The sequence below is a fragment of the Oncorhynchus clarkii genome, unplaced genomic scaffold (assembly GCF_045791955.1).
Source record: "Oncorhynchus clarkii lewisi isolate Uvic-CL-2024 unplaced genomic scaffold, UVic_Ocla_1.0 unplaced_contig_358_pilon_pilon, whole genome shotgun sequence".
Lineage (NCBI taxonomy): Eukaryota > Metazoa > Chordata > Actinopteri > Salmoniformes > Salmonidae > Oncorhynchus > Oncorhynchus clarkii.
The window spans coordinates 203,191-227,648 of record NW_027257955.1 but is presented as its reverse complement, the minus strand read 5'-3'; the positions used below and the strand labels follow the sequence as shown (position 1 = coordinate 227,648).

Genomic DNA, 24,458 nt, shown 5'->3' with positions numbered 1-24,458 from the left:
GACAGAGCAGGTAATGAGTGTTTTGAAAGGCTGGTCATGGCTCACATCAACACCATCATCCGAGTCACTCTGTACTGACTCCAATTCACATACCGTCCCAACAGATCCACAGATGACGCAATCTCTATTGCACTCCACACTGCCCTTTCCGACTTAGACAAAAGGACCAACTATGTGAGAATGCTGTTCATTGACTACAGCTCAGCGTTCAACATCATAGTGCCCTCAAAGATCATCACTTAGTTAATAAGGACTCTGGGACTAAACACCTCCCTCTGCAACTGGATCCTGGACTTCCTGACAGGCTGCCCCCAGGTGGTAAGGGTAGGTAAACAACACATACGCCATGCTGATCCTCAACACAGGGGTCCCTCAGGGGTGCGTGCTCAGTCCCCTCCTGTACTCCCTGTTCACCCAAGACTGCGTGGTCGCGCACACCATCATCAAGTTTGCTTACGACACGACGGTAGTAGTCCTGATCACCGGTGACGATTAGACAGCCTATAGGGAGGAGGTCAGTGACCTGGCAGTGTGTTGCCGGGACAACAACCTCTCCCTCAACGTCAGTAAGACCAAGGAGCTGATCGTGGACTACAGGAAACAAAGGCCCGAGCACACCCCAAATCACATCAACATGGCTGTAGTGGAGCGGGTTGAGTGCTTCAAGTTCGTCGGTGTCCACATCACTAAGGACCTATCATGGTCCAAACACACCAACACAGTAGTGAAGGTGGCAGGAGGCTGAAAAGATTTGGCATGGGCCCTCAGATTCTCAAAAACGTTCTACAGCTGCACCATCGAGAGAATCTTGACTGGCTGCATCACCGCCTGGTATGGCAACTGCTTGGCATCCGTCCACAAGGCGCTACAGAGCGTAGTGCGTATTGCCCAGTACTTTACTGGGGACGAGCCCCCTGCCATCCAGGATCTCTATACCAGGTGGTGTCAGAGGGTAGTGGGTACAGCCCAGTACATCACTGGGGACGAGCCCCCTGCCATCCAGGATCTCTATAACAGGTGGTGTCAGAGGGAAGTGATACGGCCCAGTACACCACTGGAGACGAGCTCCCTTCCATCCAGGACCTCTATACCAGGTGGTGTCAGAGGGTAGTGGGTACGGCCCAGTACACCACTGGGGACGAGCCCCCTGTTATCCAGGATCTCTATACCAGGTGGTGTCAGAGGGAAGGGGTACGGCCCAGTACACCACTGGGGACGAGCCCCCTGTTATCCAGGATCTCTATACCAGGTGGTGTCAGAGGGAAGTGGTACGGCCCAGTACACCACTGGGGACGAGCCCCCTGCCATCCAGGATCTCTATACCAGGTGGTGTCAGAGGGAAGTGGTACGGCCCAGTACACCACTGGGGACGAACCCCCTGCCATCCAGGATCTCTATACCAGGTGGTGTCAGAGGGAAGTGGTACTGCCCAGTACACCACTGGGGACGAGCCCCCTGCCATCCAGGATCTCTATACCAGGTGGTGTCAGAGGAATGGCCCCTGCATTTTCAAAGCCACCCAAGCCAAAGACTGTTCTCTCTGCTATTACACGACATGCGTTACCAATGCACCAAATGAACTCTACCCACACACTGGACTCTACTCACACACACATACTGACACTCCTCACACAGAAACACATACTGACACTCCACACACACATGCATACTGACGCCACACACTCTCACACATTAATTAAATAGTTATTTTCCTCATCAATCTACACAAAAAAAACATAATGACATCACAATACTACATAATGACATCACAATACCCCATAATGACATCACAATACCCCAGAATGACATCACACTACCCCATAATGACATCACAATACCCCATAATGACATCACAATACCCCATAATAATAAACAAAAACAGTTTTTATTTTTTTTGTTGCTAATTTATCAAATAAAAAATGAAATATCACATTTACATAAGTATTCAGACCCTTTACTCAGTACTTTGTTGAATCCCCTTTGGCAGTGATTAAAGCCTCGAGTCTTCTTGGGTATGACGCCACAAGCTTGGCACACCTGTATTTGGGGAGTTTCTCCCATTCTTCTCTGCAGATCCTCTCAAGCTCTGTCAGGTTGGATGGGGAGCATCGCTGCACAGCTATTTTCAGGTCTCTCCAGAGCTGTTAGATCAGGTTCATGTCCGGGCTCTGGCTGCGACACTGAAGGACATTCAGAGACTTGTCCCAGAAGCCACTCCTGCGTTGTCTTGGCTGTGTGCTTAGGGGTCGTTGTCCTGTCGGAAGGTGAACCTTCGCTCCAGTCTGAGGTCCTAGGCTCTCTGGAGCAGGTTTTCATCAACGATCTCTCTCTCTCTCTACTTTGCTCAGTTCATCTTTACGTGCATCCCATAGTCTGTTCTGGACTTGGGGACTGTGAAGTGACCTCTTGTGGCATGTCTTGTGGGGTATGCATGGGTGTCCGAGCTGTGTGCCAGTAGTTAGGAAAGACAGCTCAGTGCATTCAACATGTTCAACACCTCTCTCTCATGGTGAGATTGTAGACACCTGTATTGATAGCGCAGTTTGTTTAGGGCAATTTTACAGATAACTAGCTACTTCACATGCTGATATTGACTTTGGTATTATTGTGTGGATCAATCGATTATTAATTATTATTATTATTTTTTTTAAAGTACTTTATTTTTTATTTTTACTGCTGTTAGTCGACTGCGTTGGTGTGTTGTGTACGTTACACAGGGAGAGAGAGGGTCAGAAAGAGGGAGAGAGGGAGAGAGGGTCAGAGAAAGAGGGTCAGAAAGAGGGAGAGAGAGGGAGAGAGGGACAGAAAGAGGGAGAGAGGGTGAGAGGGTCAGAGAAAGAGGGTCAGAAATAGTGGGAGAGGGTCAGAAAAACGTGGTAGAGAGGGTCAGAGGAAAGAGGGGAGGGATTGAGGGGGGTAACGTTATGAACTTTGTCTAAAAAATAAAATACACTTTTCCCTCAACTGCGTTACCCTCTCCAGTCAACAGATGGCGACGTAGGTCTTGAAGGTGTCAGAGTGACGTATAATATAATGGACGGGGGGCGCTTCTTCAAACAACAGTTAGACACATCTATCCGATATAGCCGACATAATAAAGCTCTTTACAGAGATTTATTAGCCACTGTGTTTAAAACACAATTCTGTCGTGTTTACTTGTTACCCCTATTTTAATTTCATATTTACGTTTTGTTGTTTTGCCGACTGGCTCGTTAAGTTAGCAATAGCCTAGCTAATCCCCGATATGAGCTCACTTAGCTTCGCTCTTGTTAAAGAAGAGGTAGAGGAGGAGGAGGTCTGCTGGACGGAGAAAGAAGTTATCGTGAAAGAGGAGGAGGAAGAAGAGGATGTTACCATAAAACAAGAAGTAGAGGGTGAGGATGGTACAGTGAAAGAAGAAGAGAAAGACGTTTCAGTGAAAGAAGAGGAAGACGCGTTCAGAGTGAAAGAGGAGGAAGAGGAGGCAGAGACAGGAGATCTGATTAACACTGGTAAGTACTATCTTAAAAACGGAGGCACTCTGCAGTTTAACTGATGTATGATTTTTAAAGGGTCAATCTGCAGTTCCTACATCTGTTTTTGGACTATAAATGAATGATGTATGGTCATTGATTCTTGAAGAATATAACTTAGAAATGCCCCGTGACCTAAATTCAGCTGTGGTTCCCCATCAGGACTTAAAATAGATGCTCCCTTTTACTCCAGTGTTTGTAAACAAAGTAAATGTTAACATGGTTGAAACTGTCGTTTTGATGTCATGGATGGTCAGTCCTTGCACCCATAACTCGTCAGCTACTACAGCGATTTGAAATGACTGCAACACTTAACAAAGAGATGCAATTAGTTTCAGAGTGGGTGGCAAGGAATAAATTAGCCCTAAATATTTCTAAAACTAAAATCATTGTATTTGGGCAAAATTATTCACTAAACCCTAAACCTCAACTACATCTCGTAATGAATAATGTGGAAATTGAGCAAGTTGAGGTGACTAAACTGCTTAGAGTAACCCTGGATTGTAAACTGTCATGGTGAAAACATATTGATACAACAGTAGCTAAGATGGGGAGAAGTCTGTCCATAATAAAGCTCTGCTCTGTCTTCTTAACAACACTATCAACAAGACAGGTCCTACAGGCCCTAGTTTCTACCTTCTTAACAACACTATCAACAAGGCAGGTCCTACAGGCCCTAGTTTCTACCTTCTTAACAACACTATCAACAAGACAGGTCCTACAGGCCCTAGTTTCTACCTTCTTAACAACACTATCAACAAGACAGGTCCTACAGGCCCTAGTTTCTACCTTCTTAACAACACTATCAACAAGACAGGTCCTACAGGCCCTAGTTTCTACCTTCTTAACAACACTATCAACAAGGCAGGTCCTACAGGACCTAGTTTCTACCTTCTTAACAACACTGTCCACAAGGCAGGTCCTAGTTTCTACCTTCTTAACAACACTATCAACAAGGCAGGTCCTAGTTTCTACTTTCTTAACAACACTATCAACAAGGCAGGTCCTAGTTTCTACCTTCTTAACAACACTATCAACAAGGCAGGTCCTACAGGCCCTAGTTTCTACCTTCTTAACAACACTATCAACAAGACAGGTCCTACAGGCCCTAGTTTCTACCTTCTTAACAACACTATCAACAAGACAGGTCCTACAGGCCCTAGTTTCTACCTTCTTAACAACACTATCAACAAGGCAGGTCCTAGTTTCTACCTTCTTAACAACACTATCAACAAGGCAGGTCCTACAGGCCCTAGTTTCTACCTTCTTAACAACACTATCAACAAGACAGGTCCTACAGGCCCTAGTGTCTACCTTCTTAACAACACTATCAACAAGACAGGTCCTACAGGCCCTAGTTTCTACCTTCTTAACAACACTATCAACAAGGCAGGTCCTAGTTTCTACCTTCTTAACAACACTATCAACAAGGCAGGTCCTACAGGCCCTAGTTTCTACCTTCTTAACAACACTATCAACAAGACAGGTCCTACAGGCCCTAGTTTCTACCTTCTTAACAACACTATCAACAAGACAGGTCCTACAGGCCCTAGTTTCTACCTTCTTAATAACACTATCAACAAGACAGGTCCTACAGGCCCTAGTTTCTACCTTCTTAACAACACTATCAACAAGGAAGGTCCTAGTTTCTACCTTCTTAACAACACTATCAACAAGACAGGTCCTACAGGCCCTAGTTTCTACCTTCTTAACAACACTATCAACAAGACAGGTCCTACAGGCCCTAGTTTCTACCTTCTTAACAACACTATCAACAAGACAGGTCCTACAGGCCCTAGTTTCTACCTTCTTAACAACACTATCAACAAGGCAGGTCCTAGTTTCTACCTTCTTAACAACACTATCAACAAGGCAGGTCCTACAGGCCCTAGTTTCTACCTTCTTAACAACACTATCAACAAGACAGGTCCTACAGGCCCTAGTTTCTACCTTCTTAACAACACTATCAACAAGACAGGTCCTACAGGCCCTAGTTTCTACCTTCTTAACAACACTATCAACAAGACAGGTCCTACAGGCCCTAGTTTCTACCTTCTTAACAACACTATCAACAAGACAGGTCCTACAGGCCCTAGTTTCTACCTTCTTAACAACACTATCAACAAGACAGGTCCTACAGGCCCTAGTTTCTACCTTCTTAACAACACTATCAACAAGGCAGGTCCTAGTTTCTACCTTCTTAACAACACTATCAACAAGGCAGGTCCTACAGGCCCTAGTTTCTACCTTCTTAACAACACTATCAACAAGACAGGTCCTACAGGCCCTAGTTTCTACCGTCTTAACAACACTATCAACAAGACAGGTCCTACAGGCCCTAGTTTCTACCTTCTTAACAACACTATCAACAAGACAGGTCCTACAGGCCCTAGTTTCTACCTTCTTAACAACACTATCAACGAGGCAGGTCCTACAGGCCCTAGTTTCTACCTTCTTAACAACACTATCAACAAGGCAGGTCCTAGTTTCTACCTTCTTAACAACACTATCAACAAGGCAGGTCCTACAGGCCTTAGTTTCTACCTTCTTAACAACACTATCAACAAGGCAGGTCCTAGTTTCTACCTTCTTAACAACACTATCAACAAGGCAGGTCCTACAGGCCTTAGTTTCTACCTTCTTAACAACACAATCAACAAGGCAGGTCCTAGTTTCTACCTTCTTAACAACACTATCAACAAGGCAGGTCCTACAGGCCCTAGTTTCTACCTTCTTAACAGCACTATCAACAAGGCAGGTCCTACAGGCCCTAGTTTCTACCTTCTTAACAACACTATCAACAAGGCAGGTCCTCGTTTCTACCTTCTTAACAACACCATCAACAAGGCAGGTCCTACAGGCCCTAGTTTCTACCTTCTTAACAACACTATCAACAAGGCAGGTCCTCGTTTCTACCTTCTTAACAACACTATCAACAAGGCAGGTCCTACAGGCTTTAGTTTCTACCTTCTTAACAACACTATCAACAAGGCAGGTCCTAGTTTCTACTTTCTTAACAGCACTATCAACAAGGCAGGTCCTACAGGCCCTAGTTTCTACCTTCTTAACAGCACTATCAACAAGGCAGGTCCTACAGGCCCTAGTTTCTACCTTCTTAACAACACTATCCACAAGGCAGGTCCTACAGGTCCTAGTTTCTACCTTCTTAACAACACTATCAACAAGGCAGGTCCTAGTTTCTACCTTCTTAACAACACTATCAACAAGGCAGGTCCTACAGGACCTAGTTTCTACCTTCTTAACAGCACTATCAACAAGGCAGGTCCTACAGGTCCTAGTGTCTACCTTCTTAACAACACTATCAACAAGGCAGGTCCTACAGGTCCTAGTTTCTACCTTCTTAACAACACTGTCAACAAGGCAGGTCCTAGTTTCTACCTTCTTAACAACACTATCAACAAGGCAGGTCCTACAGGCCCTAGTTTCTACCTTCTTAACAACACTATCAACAAGACAGGTCCTACAGGCCCTAGTTTCTACCTTCTTAACAACACTATCAACAAGACAGGTCCTACAGGCCCTAGTTTCTACCTTCTTAACAACACTATCAACAAGACAGGTCCTACAGGCCCTAGTTTCTACCTTCTTAACAACACTATCAACAAGGCAGGTCCTACAGGACCTAGTTTCTACCTTCTTAACAACACTGTCCACAAGGCAGGTCCTAGTTTCTACCTTCTTAACAACACTATCAACAAGGCAGGTCCTAGTTTCTACCTTCTTAACAACACTATCAACAAGGCAGGTCCTAGTTTCTACCTTCTTAACAACACTATCAACAAGGCAGGTCCTACAGGCCCTAGTTTCTACCTTCTTAACAACACTATCAACAAGACAGGTCCTACAGGCCCTAGTTTCTACCTTCTTAACAACACTATCAACAAGACAGGTCCTACAGGCCCTAGTTTCTACCTTCTTAACAACACTATCAACAAGGCAGGTCCTAGTTTCTACCTTCTTAACAACACTATCAACAAGGCAGGTCCTACAGGCCCTAGTTTCTACCTTCTTAACAACACTATCAACAAGACAGGTCCTACAGGCCCTAGTGTCTACCTTCTTAACAACACTATCAACAAGACAGGTCCTACAGGCCCTAGTTTCTACCTTCTTAACAACACTATCAACAAGGCAGGTCCTAGTTTCTACCTTCTTAACAACACTATCAACAAGGCAGGTCCTACAGGCCCTAGTTTCTACCTTCTTAACAACACTATCAACAAGACAGGTCCTACAGGCCCTAGTTTCTACCTTCTTAACAACACTATCAACAAGACAGGTCCTACAGGCCCTAGTTTCTACCTTCTTAACAACACTATCAACAAGACAGGTCCTACAGGCCCTAGTTTCTACCTTCTTAACAACACTATCAACAAGGCAGGTCCTAGTTTCTACCTTCTTAACAACACTATCAACAAGACAGGTCCTACAGGCCCTAGTTTCTACCTTCTTAACAACACTATCAACAAGACAGGTCCTACAGGCCCTAGTTTCTACCTTCTTAACAACACTATCAACAAGACAGGTCCTACAGGCCCTAGTTTCTACCTTCTTAACAACACTATCAACAAGGCAGGTCCTAGTTTCTACCTTCTTAACAACACTATCAACAAGGCAGGTCCTACAGGCCCTAGTTTCTACCTTCTTAACAACACTATCAACAAGACAGGTCCTACAGGCCCTAGTTTCTACCTTCTTAACAACACTATCAACAAGACAGGTCCTACAGGCCCTAGTTTCTACCTTCTTAACAACACTATCAACAAGACAGGTCCTACAGGCCCTAGTTTCTACCTTCTTAACAACACTATCAACAAGGCAGGTCCTAGTTTCTACCTTCTTAACAACACTATCAACAAGACAGGTCCTACAGGCCCTAGTTTCTACCTTCTTAACAACACTATCAACAAGGCAGGTCCTACAGGCCCTAGTTTCTACCTTCTTAACAACACTATCAACAAGGCAGGTCCTAGTTTCTACCTTCTTAACAACACTATCAACAAGGCAGGTCCTACAGGCCTTAGTTTCTACCTTCTTAACAACACTATCAACAAGGCAGGTCCTAGTTTCTACCTTCTTAACAACACTATCAACAAGGCAGGTCCTACAGGCCCTAGTTTCTACCTTCTTAACAGCACTATCAACAAGGCAGGTCCTACAGGCCCTAGTTTCTACCTTCTTAACAACACTATCAACAAGGCAGGTCCTCGTTTCTACCTTCTTAACAACACCATCAACAAGGCAGGTCCTACAGGCCCTAGTTTCTACCTTCTTAACAACACTATCAACAAGGCAGGTCCTCGTTTCTACCTTCTTAACAACACTATCAACAAGGCAGGTCCTACAGGCTTTAGTTTCTACCTTCTTAACAACACTATCAACAAGGCAGGTCCTAGTTTCTACTTTCTTAACAGCACTATCAACAAGGCAGGTCCTACAGGCCCTAGTTTCTACCTTCTTAACAGCACTATCAACAAGGCAGGTCCTACAGGCCCTAGTTTCTACCTTCTTAACAACACTATCAACAAGGCAGGTCCTACAGGTCCTAGTTTCTACCTTCTTAACAACACTATCAACAAGGCAGGTCCTAGTTTCTACCTTCTTAACAACACTATCAACAAGGCAGGTCCTACAGGACCTAGTTTCTACCTTCTTAACAGCACTATCAACAAGGCAGGTCCTACAGGTCCTAGTGTCTACCTTCTTAACAACACTATCAACAAGGCAGGTCCTACAGGCCCTAGTTTCTACCTTCTTAACAACACTATCAACAAGGCAGGTCCTAGTTTCTACCTTCTTAACAACACTATCAACAAGGCAGGTCCTACAGGCCTTAGTTTCTACCTTCTTAACAACACTATCAACAAGGCAGGTCCTAGTTTCTACCTTCTTAACAACACTATCAACAAGGCAGGTCCTACAGGCCTTAGTTTCTACCTTCTTAACAACACAATCAACAAGGCAGGTCCTAGTTTCTACCTTCTTAACAACACTATCAACAAGGCAGGTCCTACAGGCCCTAGTTTCTACCTTCTTAACAGCACTATCAACAAGGCAGGTCCTACAGGCCCTAGTTTCTACCTTCTTAACAACACTATCAACAAGGCAGGTCCTCGTTTCTACCTTCTTAACAACACCATCAACAAGGCAGGTCCTACAGGCCCTAGTTTCTACCTTCTTAACAACACTATCAACAAGGCAGGTCCTCGTTTCTACCTTCTTAACAACACTATCAACAAGGCAGGTCCTACAGGCTTTAGTTTCTACCTTCTTAACAACACTATCAACAAGGCAGGTCCTAGTTTCTACTTTCTTAACAGCACTATCAACAAGGCAGGTCCTACAGGCCCTAGTTTCTACCTTCTTAACAGCACTATCAACAAGGCAGGTCCTACAGGCCCTAGTTTCTACCTTCTTAACAACACTATCAACAAGGCAGGTCCTACAGGTCCTAGTTTCTACCTTCTTAACAACACTATCAACAAGGCAGGTCCTAGTTTCTACCTTCTTAACAACACTATCAACAAGGCAGGTCCTACAGGACCTAGTTTCTACCTTCTTAACAGCACTATCAACAAGGCAGGTCCTACAGGTCCTAGTGTCTACCTTCTTAACAACACTATCAACAAGGCAGGTCCTACAGGTCCTAGTTTCTACCTTCTTAACAACACTGTCAACAAGGCAGGTCCTAGTTTCTACCTTCTTAACAACACTATCAACAAGGCAGGTCCTACAGGCCCTAGTTTCTACCTTCTTAACAACACTATCAACAAGACAGGTCCTACAGGCCCTAGTTTCTACCTTCTTAACAACACTATCAACAAGACAGGTCCTACAGGCCCTAGTTTCTACCTTCTTAACAACACTATCAACAAGACAGGTCCTACAGGCCCTAGTTTCTACCTTCTTAACAACACTATCAACAAGGCAGGTCCTACAGGACCTAGTTTCTACCTTCTTAACAACACTGTCCACAAGGCAGGTCCTAGTTTCTACCTTCTTAACAACACTATCAACAAGGCAGGTCCTAGTTTCTACCTTCTTAACAACACTATCAACAAGGCAGGTCCTAGTTTCTACCTTCTTAACAACACTATCAACAAGGCAGGTCCTACAGGCCCTAGTTTCTACCTTCTTAACAACACTATCAACAAGACAGGTCCTACAGGCCCTAGTTTCTACCTTCTTAACAACACTATCAACAAGACAGGTCCTACAGGCCCTAGTTTCTACCTTCTTAACAACACTATCAACAAGGCAGGTCCTAGTTTCTACCTTCTTAACAACACTATCAACAAGGCAGGTCCTACAGGCCCTAGTTTCTACCTTCTTAACAACACTATCAACAAGACAGGTCCTACAGGCCCTAGTGTCTACCTTCTTAACAACACTATCAACAAGACAGGTCCTACAGGCCCTAGTTTCTACCTTCTTAACAACACTATCAACAAGGCAGGTCCTAGTTTCTACCTTCTTAACAACACTATCAACAAGGCAGGTCCTACAGGCCCTAGTTTCTACCTTCTTAACAACACTATCAACAAGACAGGTCCTACAGGCCCTAGTTTCTACCTTCTTAACAACACTATCAACAAGACAGGTCCTACAGGCCCTAGTTTCTACCTTCTTAACAACACTATCAACAAGACAGGTCCTACAGGCCCTAGTTTCTACCTTCTTAACAACACTATCAACAAGGCAGGTCCTAGTTTCTACCTTCTTAACAACACTATCAACAAGACAGGTCCTACAGGCCCTAGTTTCTACCTTCTTAACAACACTATCAACAAGACAGGTCCTACAGGCCCTAGTTTCTACCTTCTTAACAACACTATCAACAAGACAGGTCCTACAGGCCCTAGTTTCTACCTTCTTAACAACACTATCAACAAGGCAGGTCCTACAGGCCCTAGTTTCTACCTTCTTAACAACACTATCAACAAGACAGGTCCTACAGGCCCTAGTTTCTACCTTCTTAACAACACTATCAACAAGGCAGGTCCTACAGGCCCTAGTTTCTACCTTCTTAACAACACTATCAACAAGGCAGGTCCTAGTTTCTACCTTCTTAACAACACTATCAACAAGGCAGGTCCTACAGGCCTTAGTTTCTACCTTCTTAACAACACTATCAACAAGGCAGGTCCTAGTTTCTACCTTCTTAACAACACTATCAACAAGGCAGGTCCTACAGGCCCTAGTTTCTACCTTCTTAACAGCACTATCAACAAGGCAGGTCCTACAGGCCCTAGTTTCTACCTTCTTAACAACACTATCAACAAGGCAGGTCCTCGTTTCTACCTTCTTAACAACACCATCAACAAGGCAGGTCCTACAGGCCCTAGTTTCTACCTTCTTAACAACACTATCAACAAGGCAGGTCCTCGTTTCTACCTTCTTAACAACACTATCAACAAGGCAGGTCCTACAGGCTTTAGTTTCTACCTTCTTAACAACACTATCAACAAGGCAGGTCCTAGTTTCTACTTTCTTAACAGCACTATCAACAAGACAGGTCCTACAGGCCCTAGTTTCTACCTTCTTAACAACACTATCAACAAGGCAGGTCCTACAGGCCCTAGTTTCTACCTTCTTAACAACACTATCAACAAGACAGGTCCTACAGGCCCTAGTTTCTACCTTCTTAACAACACTATCAACAAGGCAGGTCCTACAGGCCCTAGTTTCTACCTTCTTAACAACACTATCAACAAGGCAGGTCCTAGTTTCTACCTTCTTAACAACACTATCAACAAGGCAGGTCCTACAGGCCTTAGTTTCTACCTTCTTAACAACACTATCAACAAGGCAGGTCCTAGTTTCTACCTTCTTAACAACACTATCAACAAGGCAGGTCCTACAGGCCCTAGTTTCTACCTTCTTAACAGCACTATCAACAAGGCAGGTCCTACAGGCCCTAGTTTCTACCTTCTTAACAACACTATCAACAAGGCAGGTCCTCGTTTCTACCTTCTTAACAACACCATCAACAAGGCAGGTCCTACAGGCCCTAGTTTCTACCTTCTTAACAACACTATCAACAAGGCAGGTCCTCGTTTCTACCTTCTTAACAACACTATCAACAAGGCAGGTCCTACAGGCTTTAGTTTCTACCTTCTTAACAACACTATCAACAAGGCAGGTCCTAGTTTCTACTTTCTTAACAGCACTATCAACAAGGCAGGTCCTACAGGCCCTAGTTTCTACCTTCTTAACAGCACTATCAACAAGGCAGGTCCTACAGGCCCTAGTTTCTACCTTCTTAACAACACTATCAACAAGGCAGGTCCTACAGGTCCTAGTTTCTACCTTCTTAACAACACTATCAACAAGGCAGGTCCTAGTTTCTACCTTCTTAACAACACTATCAACAAGGCAGGTCCTACAGGACCTAGTTTCTACCTTCTTAACAGCACTATCAACAAGGCAGGTCCTACAGGTCCTAGTGTCTACCTTCTTAACAACACTATCAACAAGGCAGGTCCTACAGGTCCTAGTTTCTACCTTCTTAACAACACTGTCAACAAGGCAGGTCCTAGTTTCTACCTTCTTAACAACACCATCAACAAGGCAGGTCCTACAGGCCCTAGTTTCTACCTTCTTAACAACACTATCAACAAGGCAGGTCCTCGTTTCTACCTTCTTAACAACACTATCAACAAGGCAGGTCCTACAGGCTTTAGTTTCTACCTTCTTAACAACACTATCAACAAGGCAGGTCCTAGTTTCTACTTTCTTAACAGCACTATCAACAAGGCAGGTCCTCGTTTCTACCTTCTTAACAACACTATCAACAAGGCAGGTCCTACAGGCTTTAGTTTCTACCTTCTTAACAACACTATCAACAAGGCAGGTCCTAGTTTCTACTTTCTTAACAGCACTATCAACAAGGCAGGTCCTACAGGCCCTAGTTTCTACCTTCTTAACAGCACTATCAACAAGGCAGGTCCTACAGGCCCTAGTTTCTACCTTCTTAACAACACTATCAACAAGGCAGGTCCTACAGGTCCTAGTTTCTACCTTCTTAACAACACTATCAACAAGGCAGGTCCTAGTTTCTACCTTCTTAACAACACTATCAACAAGGCAGGTCCTACAGGACCTAGTTTCTACCTTCTTAACAGCACTATCAACAAGGCAGGTCCTACAGGTCCTAGTGTCTACCTTCTTAACAACACTATCAACAAGGCAGGTCCTACAGGTCCTAGTTTCTACCTTCTTAACAACACTGTCAACAAGGCAGGTCCTAGTTTCTACCTTCTTAACAACACTATCAACAAGGCAGGTCCTACAGGCCCTAGTTTCTACCTTCTTAACAACACTATCAACAAGACAGGTCCTACAGGCCCTAGTTTCTACCTTCTTAACAACACTATCAACAAGACAGGTCCTACAGGCCCTAGTTTCTACCTTCTTAACAACACTATCAACAAGACAGGTCCTACAGGCCCTAGTTTCTACCTTCTTAACAACACTATCAACAAGGCAGGTCCTACAGGACCTAGTTTCTACCTTCTTAACAACACTGTCCACAAGGCAGGTCCTAGTTTCTACCTTCTTAACAACACTATCAACAAGGCAGGTCCTAGTTTCTACCTTCTTAACAACACTATCAACAAGGCAGGTCCTAGTTTCTACCTTCTTAACAACACTATCAACAAGGCAGGTCCTACAGGCCCTAGTTTCTACCTTCTTAACAACACTATCAACAAGACAGGTCCTACAGGCCCTAGTTTCTACCTTCTTAACAACACTATCAACAAGACAGGTCCTACAGGCCCTAGTTTCTACCTTCTTAACAACACTATCAACAAGGCAGGTCCTAGTTTCTACCTTCTTAACAACACTATCAACAAGGCAGGTCCTACAGGCCCTAGTTTCTACCTTCTTAACAACACTATCAACAAGACAGGTCCTACAGGCCCTAGTGTCTACCTTCTTAACAACACTATCAACAAGACAGGTCCTACAGGCCCTAGTTTCTACCTTCTTAACAACACTATCAACAAGGCAGGTCCTAGTTTCTACCTTCTTAACAACACTATCAACAAGGCAGGTCCTACAGGCCCTAGTTTCTACCTTCTTAACAACACTATCAACAAGACAGGTCCTACAGGCCCTAGTTTCTACCTTCTTAACAACACTATCAACAAGACAGGTCCTACAGGCCCTAGTTTCTACCTTCTTAACAACACTATCAACAAGACAGGTCCTACAGGCCCTAGTTTCTACCTTCTTAACAACACTATCAACAAGGCAGGTCCTAGTTTCTACCTTCTTAACAACACTATCAACAAGACAGGTCCTACAGGCCCTAGTTTCTACCTTCTTAACAACACTATCAACAAGACAGGTCCTACAGGCCCTAGTTTCTACCTTCTTAACAACACTATCAACAAGACAGGTCCTACAGGCCCTAGTTTCTACCTTCTTAACAACACTATCAACAAGGCAGGTCCTACAGGCCCTAGTTTCTACCTTCTTAACAACACTATCAACAAGGCAGGTCCTACAGGCCCTAGTTTCTACCTTCTTAACAACACTATCAACAAGACAGGTCCTACAGGCCCTAGTTTCTACCTTCTTAACAACACTATCAACAAGACAGGTCCTACAGGCCCTAGTTTCTACCTTCTTAACAACACTATCAACAAGGCAGGTCCTACAGGCCCTAGTTTCTACCTTCTTAACAACACTATCAACAAGGCAGGTCCTAGTTTCTACCTTCTTAACAACACTATCAACAAGGCAGGTCCTACAGGCCTTAGTTTCTACCTTCTTAACAACACTATCAACAAGGCAGGTCCTAGTTTCTACCTTCTTAACAACACTATCAACAAGGCAGGTCCTACAGGCCCTAGTTTCTACCTTCTTAACAGCACTATCAACAAGGCAGGTCCTACAGGCCCTAGTTTCTACCTTCTTAACAACACTATCAACAAGGCAGGTCCTCGTTTCTACCTTCTTAACAACACCATCAACAAGGCAGGTCCTACAGGCCCTAGTTTCTACCTTCTTAACAACACTATCAACAAGGCAGGTCCTCGTTTCTACCTTCTTAACAACACTATCAACAAGGCAGGTCCTACAGGCTTTAGTTTCTACCTTCTTAACAACACTATCAACAAGGCAGGTCCTAGTTTCTACTTTCTTAACAGCACTATCAACAAGGCAGGTCCTACAGGCCCTAGTTTCTACCTTCTTAACAGCACTATCAACAAGGCAGGTCCTACAGGCCCTAGTTTCTACCTTCTTAACAACACTATCAACAAGGCAGGTCCTACAGGTCCTAGTTTCTACCTTCTTAACAACACTATCAACAAGGCAGGTCCTAGTTTCTACCTTCTTAACAACACTATCAACAAGGCAGGTCCTACAGGACCTAGTTTCTACCTTCTTAACAGCACTATCAACAAGGCAGGTCCTACAGGTCCTAGTGTCTACCTTCTTAACAACACTATCAACAAGGCAGGTCCTACAGGTCCTAGTTTCTACCTTCTTAACAACACTGTCAACAAGGCAGGTCCTAGTTTCTACCTTCTTAACAACACCATCAACAAGGCAGGTCCTACAGGCCCTAGTTTCTACCTTCTTAACAACACTATCAACAAGGCAGGTCCTCGTTTCTACCTTCTTAACAACACTATCAACAAGGCAGGTCCTACAGGCTTTAGTTTCTACCTTCTTAACAACACTATCAACAAGGCAGGTCCTAGTTTCTACTTTCTTAACAGCACTATCAACAAGGCAGGTCCTACAGGCCCTAGTTTCTACCTTCTTAACAGCACTATCAACAAGGCAGGTCCTACAGGCCCTAGTTTCTACCTTCTTAACAACACTATCAACAAGGCAGGTCCTACAGGTCCTAGTTTCTACCTTCTTAACAACACTATCAACAAGGCAGGTCCTAGTTTCTACCTTCTTAACAACACTATCAACAAGGCAGGTCCTACAGGCCCTAGTTTCTACCTTCTTAACAGCACTATCAACAAGGCAGGTCCTACAGGTCCTAGTTTCTACCTTCTTAACAACACTATCAACAAGGCAGGTCCTAGTTTCTACCTTCTTAACAGCACTATCAACAAGGCAGGTCCTACAGGTCCTAGTTTCTACCTTCTTAACAACACTGTCAACAAGGCAGGTCCTAGTTTCTACCTTCTTAACAGCACTATCAACAAGGCAGGTCCTACAGGCCCTAGTTTCTACCTTCTTACCAACACTATCAACAAGGCAGGTCCTCGTTTCTACCTTCTTAACAACACCATCAACAAGGCAGGTGCTACAGGCCCTAGTTTTGTCATACCTAGACATTTGCTCAGTCGGGTGCCACAAAGAGGGACTCCAAGGGCCAATTGGCTCAGAACAGGGCAGCACGGCTGGCCCTTGGATGAACACAGAGAGCTGATATTAATACTATACATGTCAATCTCTCCTGGCTCAAAGTGGAGGAGAGATTGACTTCATCACTACTTGTTATTCATGAGAGGTATTGTCATGTTGAAAGCACCGAGCTGTCTGTCTGATATGCCGAGTCCCCTAAGAGCTGAAAGCTTTGCTGGCCTTTCTGGTTAATATAGGCGCCCTGGTGTTAATGTAGGCGCCCTGGGGTTAATGTAGGCACCCTGGTGTTAATGTGGGCACCCTGGTGTTAATGTAGGCGCCCTGGTGTTAATGTAGGCACCCTGGTGTTAATGTAGGCGCCCTGGTGTTAATGTGGGCACCCTGGTGTTAATGTAGGCACCCTGGTGTTAATGTAGGCACCCTGGTGTTAATGTGGGCACCCTGGTGTTAATGTAGGCACCCTGGTGTTAATGTGGGCACCCTGGTGTTAATGTAGGCACCCTGGTGTTAATGTAGGCACCCTGGTGTTAATGTAGGCACCCTGGTGTTAATGTAGGCACCCTGGTGTTAATGTAGGCACCCTGGTGTTAATGTAGGCACCAGCCGGCTGGTTGGTTGACTGTACACTCCACTCTCCCAGCCAGCTGATTGGTTGGTTGACTGTACACCCCACTCTCCCAGCCAGCTGATTGGTTGGTTGACTGTACACCCCACTCTCCCAGCCAGCTGATTGGTTGACTGTACACTCCACTCTCCACTTGCCTCGAAGTGAGCAAAGAAGTAGTTTAGCTCATCTGGTAGGCTCGTGTCACTGGGCAGCTCTCGGCTGTGCTTCTCTTTGTAGTCTGTAATAGTTTGAAAGCCCTGCCACATCCGACGAGCGTCGGAGCCGGTGTAGTACGATTAAAACCTACCTAACAGAACACAGAGGGTGTTCTTTAATGGAAGTCTCTCCAATAAAATCCAGGTAGAATCAGGAATTCCCCAGTGCAGATGTCTAGGCTGCTTACTTTTTTCAATCTTTACTAATGACGACATGTCAGTTATAGTGTGTGCATTTATGCGGATGACTCAACACTATACACAAAATAAATTAGTCCTAAATATTTCAAAAACTAAAAGCATTGTATTTGGGACAAATCATTCACTAAACCCTAAACTGTCATGGTCAAAACATGTTGATACAAGATGGTGAGAAGTCTGTCCATATTAAAGCTCTGCTTTGCCTTCTTAACAATACTGTCAACCAGGCAGGTCCTACAGGCCCTTGTTTTTGTCGCACCTGGACTACTGTTCAGTCGTGTGGTCAGGTGCCACAAAAAAGGAATTTCAATTGGCTCAGAACAGAACAGAGCAGCACGGCTCTTAAATGTAGACAGAGAGCTAACATTAATAATATGCATGTCAATCTCTCCTGCCTCAAAGTGGAGGAGAGATTGACTTCATCACTACTTGTATTTATGAGAGTTGACATGTTGAATGTACCGAGCTGTCTGTTTAAACTACTGGCACACAGCTCAGAGACACCAATTCATACCCTACAAGACATGCCACCAGTGGTCTCCTCACAATCCCTAAGTCCAGAACAGACTATGGGAGGCACACAGTACTACATAGAGCCATGACTACATGGAACTCTATTCCATATCAAGTAACTCATGGAAGCAGTAACATTTGATTTAAGCAAACAGCTAAAAAGAATACACCTTCTGGAACAGCGGGGCTGTTAAGAGACACAAACATAAACACACCATAACATACGCACTATATACACAAATACACATGGATTTTGTGTTATAGATAAGTGGTAGATTTGAAGCCTGAGGGCTTAACACTTAATGTGTTGTGAAATCTGTTTATAAATGTATTGTAATGTTGTTTTTAAATATATTAACTCCCTTAATTTAGCTGGACCCCAGGAAGAGTAGCTGCTGCCTTGGCAGGAACTAATGGGGATCCATAATAAACCCCAGGAAGAGTAGCTGCTGCCTTGACAGGAACTGATGGGGATCCATAATAAACCCCAGGAAGAGTAGCTGCTGCCTTGGCAGGAACTAATGGGGATCCATAATAAACCCCAGGAAGAGTAGCTGCTGCCTTGACAGGAACTAATGGGGATCCATAATAAACCCCAGGAAGAGTAGCTGCTGCCTTGGCAGGAACTGATGGGGATCCATAATAAACCCCAGGAAGAGTAGCTGCTGCCTTGGCAGGAACTGATGGGGATTCATAATAAACCCCAGGAAGAGTAGCTGCTGCCTTGGCAGGAACTAATGGGGATCCATAATAAACCCCAGGAAGAGTAGCTGCTGCCTTGGCAGGAACTGATGGGGATCCATAAATACAAATTGTCCCCTTTATTCGTAGAAAGTCCCATTTATATAATAAAGTCCAAAAATAGACCCTTCCTGGATCACCCCTTTAAATTTGCTTTTAAAGGGGCGTTCTACAGATTTGACGGGTCAAAGTTCATAAGGTCAGGAAGTCTGATCCTGTATTATTGACTAATTGATTCATATTTCCTGTGGTTTTATTTCCTCTGGTTTTATTGGCTGTGGTTTTTATTGGCTGTGGTTATATTGGCTGTGGTTTTATTGGCTGTGGTTTTATTGGCTGTGGTTTTATTGGCTGTGGTTTTATTGGCTGTGGTTTTATTGGCTGTGGTTTTATTGGCTGTGGTTTTATTGGCTGTGGTTTTATTGGATGTGGTTTTATTTTCTGTGGTTTTATTGGCTGTGGTTTTATTGGCTGTGGTTTTATTGGCTGTGGTTTTTATTGGCTGTGGTTTTTATTGGCTGTGGTTTTATTTCCTCTGGTTTTATTGGCTGTGGTTTTTATTGGCTGTGGTTTTTATTGGCTGTGGTTTTATTTCCTCTGGTTTTATTGGCTGTGGTTTTATTGGCTGTGGTTTTATTGGCTGTGGTTTTTATAGGCTGTGGTTTTATTGGCTGTGGTTTTATTGGCTGTGGTTTTATTTCCTCTGGTTTTATTGGCTGTGGTTTTTATTGGCTGTGGTTTACCTGATATTCAGTAAAGCTGATAATAAAATAATACCATTAATAATATTGGTGACCTAAAGTCGTCTGGATCACTGCTGAAGGTTTCAACAACTTTAATAACTTATTGTCAGACTGACATCTACTTTACTCCTGTGAAAAATGAAGACAAAATCTGACTATTGTTCTTCACTTGACCATCTTATTGTTAGAAGACAATTGTCAAAAAAAGGTTTGTAAAAGCATTTAAACATTCACTACATTGACTGTCTGACTTTGTCGTTCACACAGGAGAGAGACGTGACTGTCGTGGATGCTCTGGGGAGCCTCAACAACATCATGATGCTGACGAGGCTGAGAAGAGTCTCTCCAGATCAGAACACCTCAAGAAACTCCAGCGGAGATCCACAGGGAAGAAACCTCACCACTGCTCTGACTGTGGGAAGAGTTTCACCTCTTCAACAGAACTTAAAATACACCACAGAATCCATACAGGAGAGAAACCTTATAGCTGCACTGACTGTTTGAAGAGATTTTCTCAACTAGGGAACCTGACAAAACACCAGTTGACACACACAGGAGAGAAGCATCACCACTGCTCTGACTGTGAGAGGGCCTTTTCAACATCACAGCGTTTAAAGCTGCACCAGCGAACGCACACTGGAGAGAAGCCTTACCACTGCTCAGACTGTGGGAAAAGCTTAACCTCCTCAAGTGAACTGATTATACACCAGAGAACACATACAGGAGAGAGGCCTTATGGCTGTGATCAATGCGGGAAGCGATTCACTCAGTCATCAAACCTGACTGTACACAAGAGAATACACACTGGAGAGAAGCCTTATCGCTGCACCAACTGTGGAATGAGCTTTACTACCTCAAGCTATCTGATAACACACCGGAGAACACATACAGGAGAGAAACCTTATAGCTGTGATCAATGTGGGAAGAGTTTTACTCAGCCAAGTCACCTGATTGTACACCAGAGAATACACACGGGAGAAAAACCGTACCACTGCTCTGACTGTGGGAAGGGTTTTGTTAGATCATCACATTTAAAATCTCACCAGAGAACACACACAGGAGAGAAGCCTCACCACTGCTCTGAATGTGGGAAGCGTTTTGCTTTATTAGACATACTGATAGTACATCAGAGAACCCACACTGGTGAAAAGCCTTACCACTGCCCAGACTGTGGGAAGAGATGTACTACCTCAAGTAACCTGATATCACACAAGAGAACCCACACTGGAGAGAAACCTTACCACTGCTCTGACTGCGGGACGAGTTGTTCTACCTCAAGCAACCTGGCAGTACACCAGAGAACACACACAGGAGAGAAGCCTTATGGCTGTGATCAGTGTGACAAGAGATACTCTCATTCAAGTTCTCTGATTAAACATCAGAAAATACACTCAGGAGATCCACAGAGTGTAGAATGATCTCCAACACCAGACCTGGGTAGTAGAACACAGAGTGTGGAATGATCTCCAACACCAGACCTGGATAGTAGAACACAGAGTGTAGAATGACCTCCAACACCAGACCTGGGTAGTAGAACACAGAGTGTAGAATGATCTCCAACACCAGACCTGGATAGTAGAACACAGAGTGTAGAATGAGCTCCAACACCAGACCTGGGTAGTAGAACACAGAGTGTAGAATGAGCTCCAACAGCAGTCCTGGGTAGTAGAACACAGAGTGTAGAATGACCTCCAACACCAGACCTGGGTAGTAGAACACAGAGTGTGGAATGATCTCCAACACCAGACCTGGGTAGTAGAACACAGAGTGTAGAATGATCTCCAACACCAGACCTGGGTAGTAGAACACAGAGTGTAGAATGATCTCCAACACCAGACCTGGGTAGGAGAGGCCACTCTGTGTTCTATCTTGTAAAAAAACATATTTAGGAAGCTGTGGAAATTCATTTATTAATGTTAATATTTTAATATGAATTAAAACACGTTTATTCTCTTATACACCTTAATACTTAATATTTTCAAATTATATTATGTGAGTTTATAACATAAAAATAATAAAAAATATAAAAATGTTTAAAGTATAGTTTTTTTTGTTGAAAAGTACTAATGTTACTTTACCTAACAAGCAAAATACTTAAATACATGTCATTATGTTAAATACATGTAATTTTGTTAAATACATGTAATTTTGTTAAATACATGTAATTTTGTTAAATACATGTAATTTTGTCCTTGGAAACATTTAACTGAACTACTGGTGAATACCATTCATTCCTCTGGGTGACGTATCCAGGAGTTTTATATATAAACATTTAACTGAACTACTGGTGAATACCATTCATTCCTCTGGGTGACGTATCCAGGAGTTTAATATATAAACATTTAACTGAACTACTGGTGAATACCATTCATTCCTCTGGGTGACGTATCCAGGAGTTTAATATATAAACATTTAACTGAACTACTGGTGAATACCATTCATTCCTCTGGGTGACGTATCCAGGAGTTTAATATATAAACATTTAACTGAACGACTGGTGAATACCATTCATTCCTCTGGGTGACGTCACGGTATCCAGGGGTTTAATATATAAACATTTAACTGAACGACTGGTGAATACCATTCATTCCTCTGGATGACATCACGGTATCCAGGAGTTTAATATATAAACATTTAACTGAACTACTGGTGAATACCATTCATTCCCCTGGATGACATCACGGTATCCAGGGTTTAATATATAAACTGTTGGTCTCACAGTCTCATGGTACAGCGTAAAGTATTCACCCCCCTTGGCATTTTTCCTATTTCGTTGCATTACAACCTGTAATTTAAATGTATTTTTATTTGGATTTCATTTAACGGACATAAACACAAAATAGTCCCAATTGGTGAAGTGAAATGAAAAAATATATTTATTTCAAAAAATTATTTCAAAAAAATACAAAAATTGAATAGTGGTGTGTGCATATGTATTCACCCCTTTGCTATGAAGCCCCTAAATAAGATCTGGTGCAACCAGTTACCTTCAGAAGTCACATAATTAGTTAAATTATACACAGGTAGACTTTATTTAAGTGTCACATGATCTCAGTGTATGACCTCACATGACCTGTTCTGAAAGGCCCCAGAGTCTGCAACACCACCAAGCAAGCGACACCATGAAGACAAAGGAGCTCTCCCAACAGGTCAGGGACAAAGTTGTGGAGAAGTACAGATCAGGGTTGGGTTATAAAAAAATATCAGAAACTTTGAACATCCCATTATTATTATTATTAAAAAATGTAAAGAATATGGAACCACAACAAACCTGCCAAGAGAGGGCCGCCCACCAAAACTCGCGGACCAGGCAAGGAGGGCATTAATCAGAGAGGCAACAAAGAGACCAAAGATAACCCTGAAGGAGCTACAAAGCTCCACAGCGGAGATTGGAGTATCTGTCCGTAGGACCACTTTAAGCCGTACAATCCCCAGAGCTGGGCTTTATGGAAGAGTGTCCAGAAAAAAGCAATTTCTTAAAAAAAAAAGTAAGCAATCATGTTTGGTGTTTGCCAAAGGGCATGTGGGAAACTCCCAAAACATATGGAAGAAGGTACTCTGGTCAGATGAGACTGAAATTGGGCTTTTTGGCCATCAATCAAAACGCTATGTCTGGCGCAAACCCAACACCTCTCATCACCCCAAGAACAACATCCCAGTGAAGCATGGTGGAGGCAGCATCATGCTGTGGGGATATTTTTCATCGGCAGGGACTGGGAAACTGGTCAGAATTGAAGGAATGATGGATGGCGCTAAATACAGGGTAATTCTTGAGGGAAAACCTGTTTCAATCTTCCGGAGATTTGAGACCGGACGGAGGTTCACCTTCCAGCAGGACAATGACCCTAGGCATACTGCTAAAGCAACACTTGAGTGGTTTAAGGGGAAACATTTAAATGTATTGGAATGGCCTAGTCAAAGCCCAGACCTCAATCCAATTGAGAATCTGTGGTATTACCTAAAGAAGGTGGCTCTACAAAGTATTGACTTTTGGGGGGGGGGGGGGGGGGGGGTGAATAGTTATGCACGCTCAAGTCTTCAGTTGTTTTGCCTTATTTCTTGTTTGTTTCACAATAAAAAATATTTAGAATCTTCAAAGTGGTAGGCATGTTGTGTTAATCAAGTGATACAATCCCCCCCCAAAATCAATTTTAATTCCAGGTTGGAAGGCAACAAAATAGGGAAAATGCCGAGGGGGGTGAATACCTTCGCAAGCCACTGTAGCTTGCATCTTATTTCATGATCAACTGAATAATGTTGAATGTTTCTATCAATGTTTATTTTGTTTTTCATCAATAAACTGATTGATTTATAGATTCATGATTTTTTTCGGGGGGGGGGGGGGGGGGGGTGAAATCGACCTCACGTCTTGTTGGGGGAGGGGGGGGGAATATATGCAATGGTGTTTTTATCAGGTCTCATTGGTTGACCTTTTCTGTCTCTGTTCACTGGTAAAACACTTTTTTCCACTTTTAGAGAGAGGGTGGACCTACTCGCTGTGAGTCATTGCTCTGGATAAGAGCATCTGCAGGAAGAGGTTAGATTGAGGCCTATATGGCAAATG

At 43.6% G+C, this 24,458-nt stretch overlaps 1 protein-coding gene across 1 annotated transcript; it reads left to right on the top strand.

Annotated features, from left to right (window-relative positions):
* Positions 1-346: 346 nt before the first annotated feature.
* Positions 347-21,312, top strand: LOC139394248 (zinc finger protein ZFP2-like). Its single transcript, XM_071142274.1, has 4 exons — positions 347-447; positions 568-702; positions 790-959; positions 20,162-21,312. The coding sequence occupies exons 1-4, from the start codon at positions 347-349 to the stop codon at positions 21,310-21,312; spliced, it is 1,557 nt and encodes a 518-aa protein (XP_070998375.1).
* Positions 21,313-24,458: the final 3,146 nt, after the last annotated feature.

Excerpts from the sequence above, each read along its gene's own strand:
- LOC139394248 (XM_071142274.1), top strand. The coding sequence starts at position 347 with ATGCTGATCCTCAACACAGGGGTCCCTCAGGGGTGCGTGCTCAGTCCC. Across the intron at positions 448-567 it reads GTCGCGCACACCATCATCAA|TAAGACCAAGGAGCTGATCG; the intron begins GTTTGCTTACGA and ends CCTCAACGTCAG. Across the intron at positions 960-20,161 it reads GTGGTGTCAGAGGGTAGTGG|GAGAGAGACGTGACTGTCGT; the intron begins GTACAGCCCAGT and ends TCGTTCACACAG.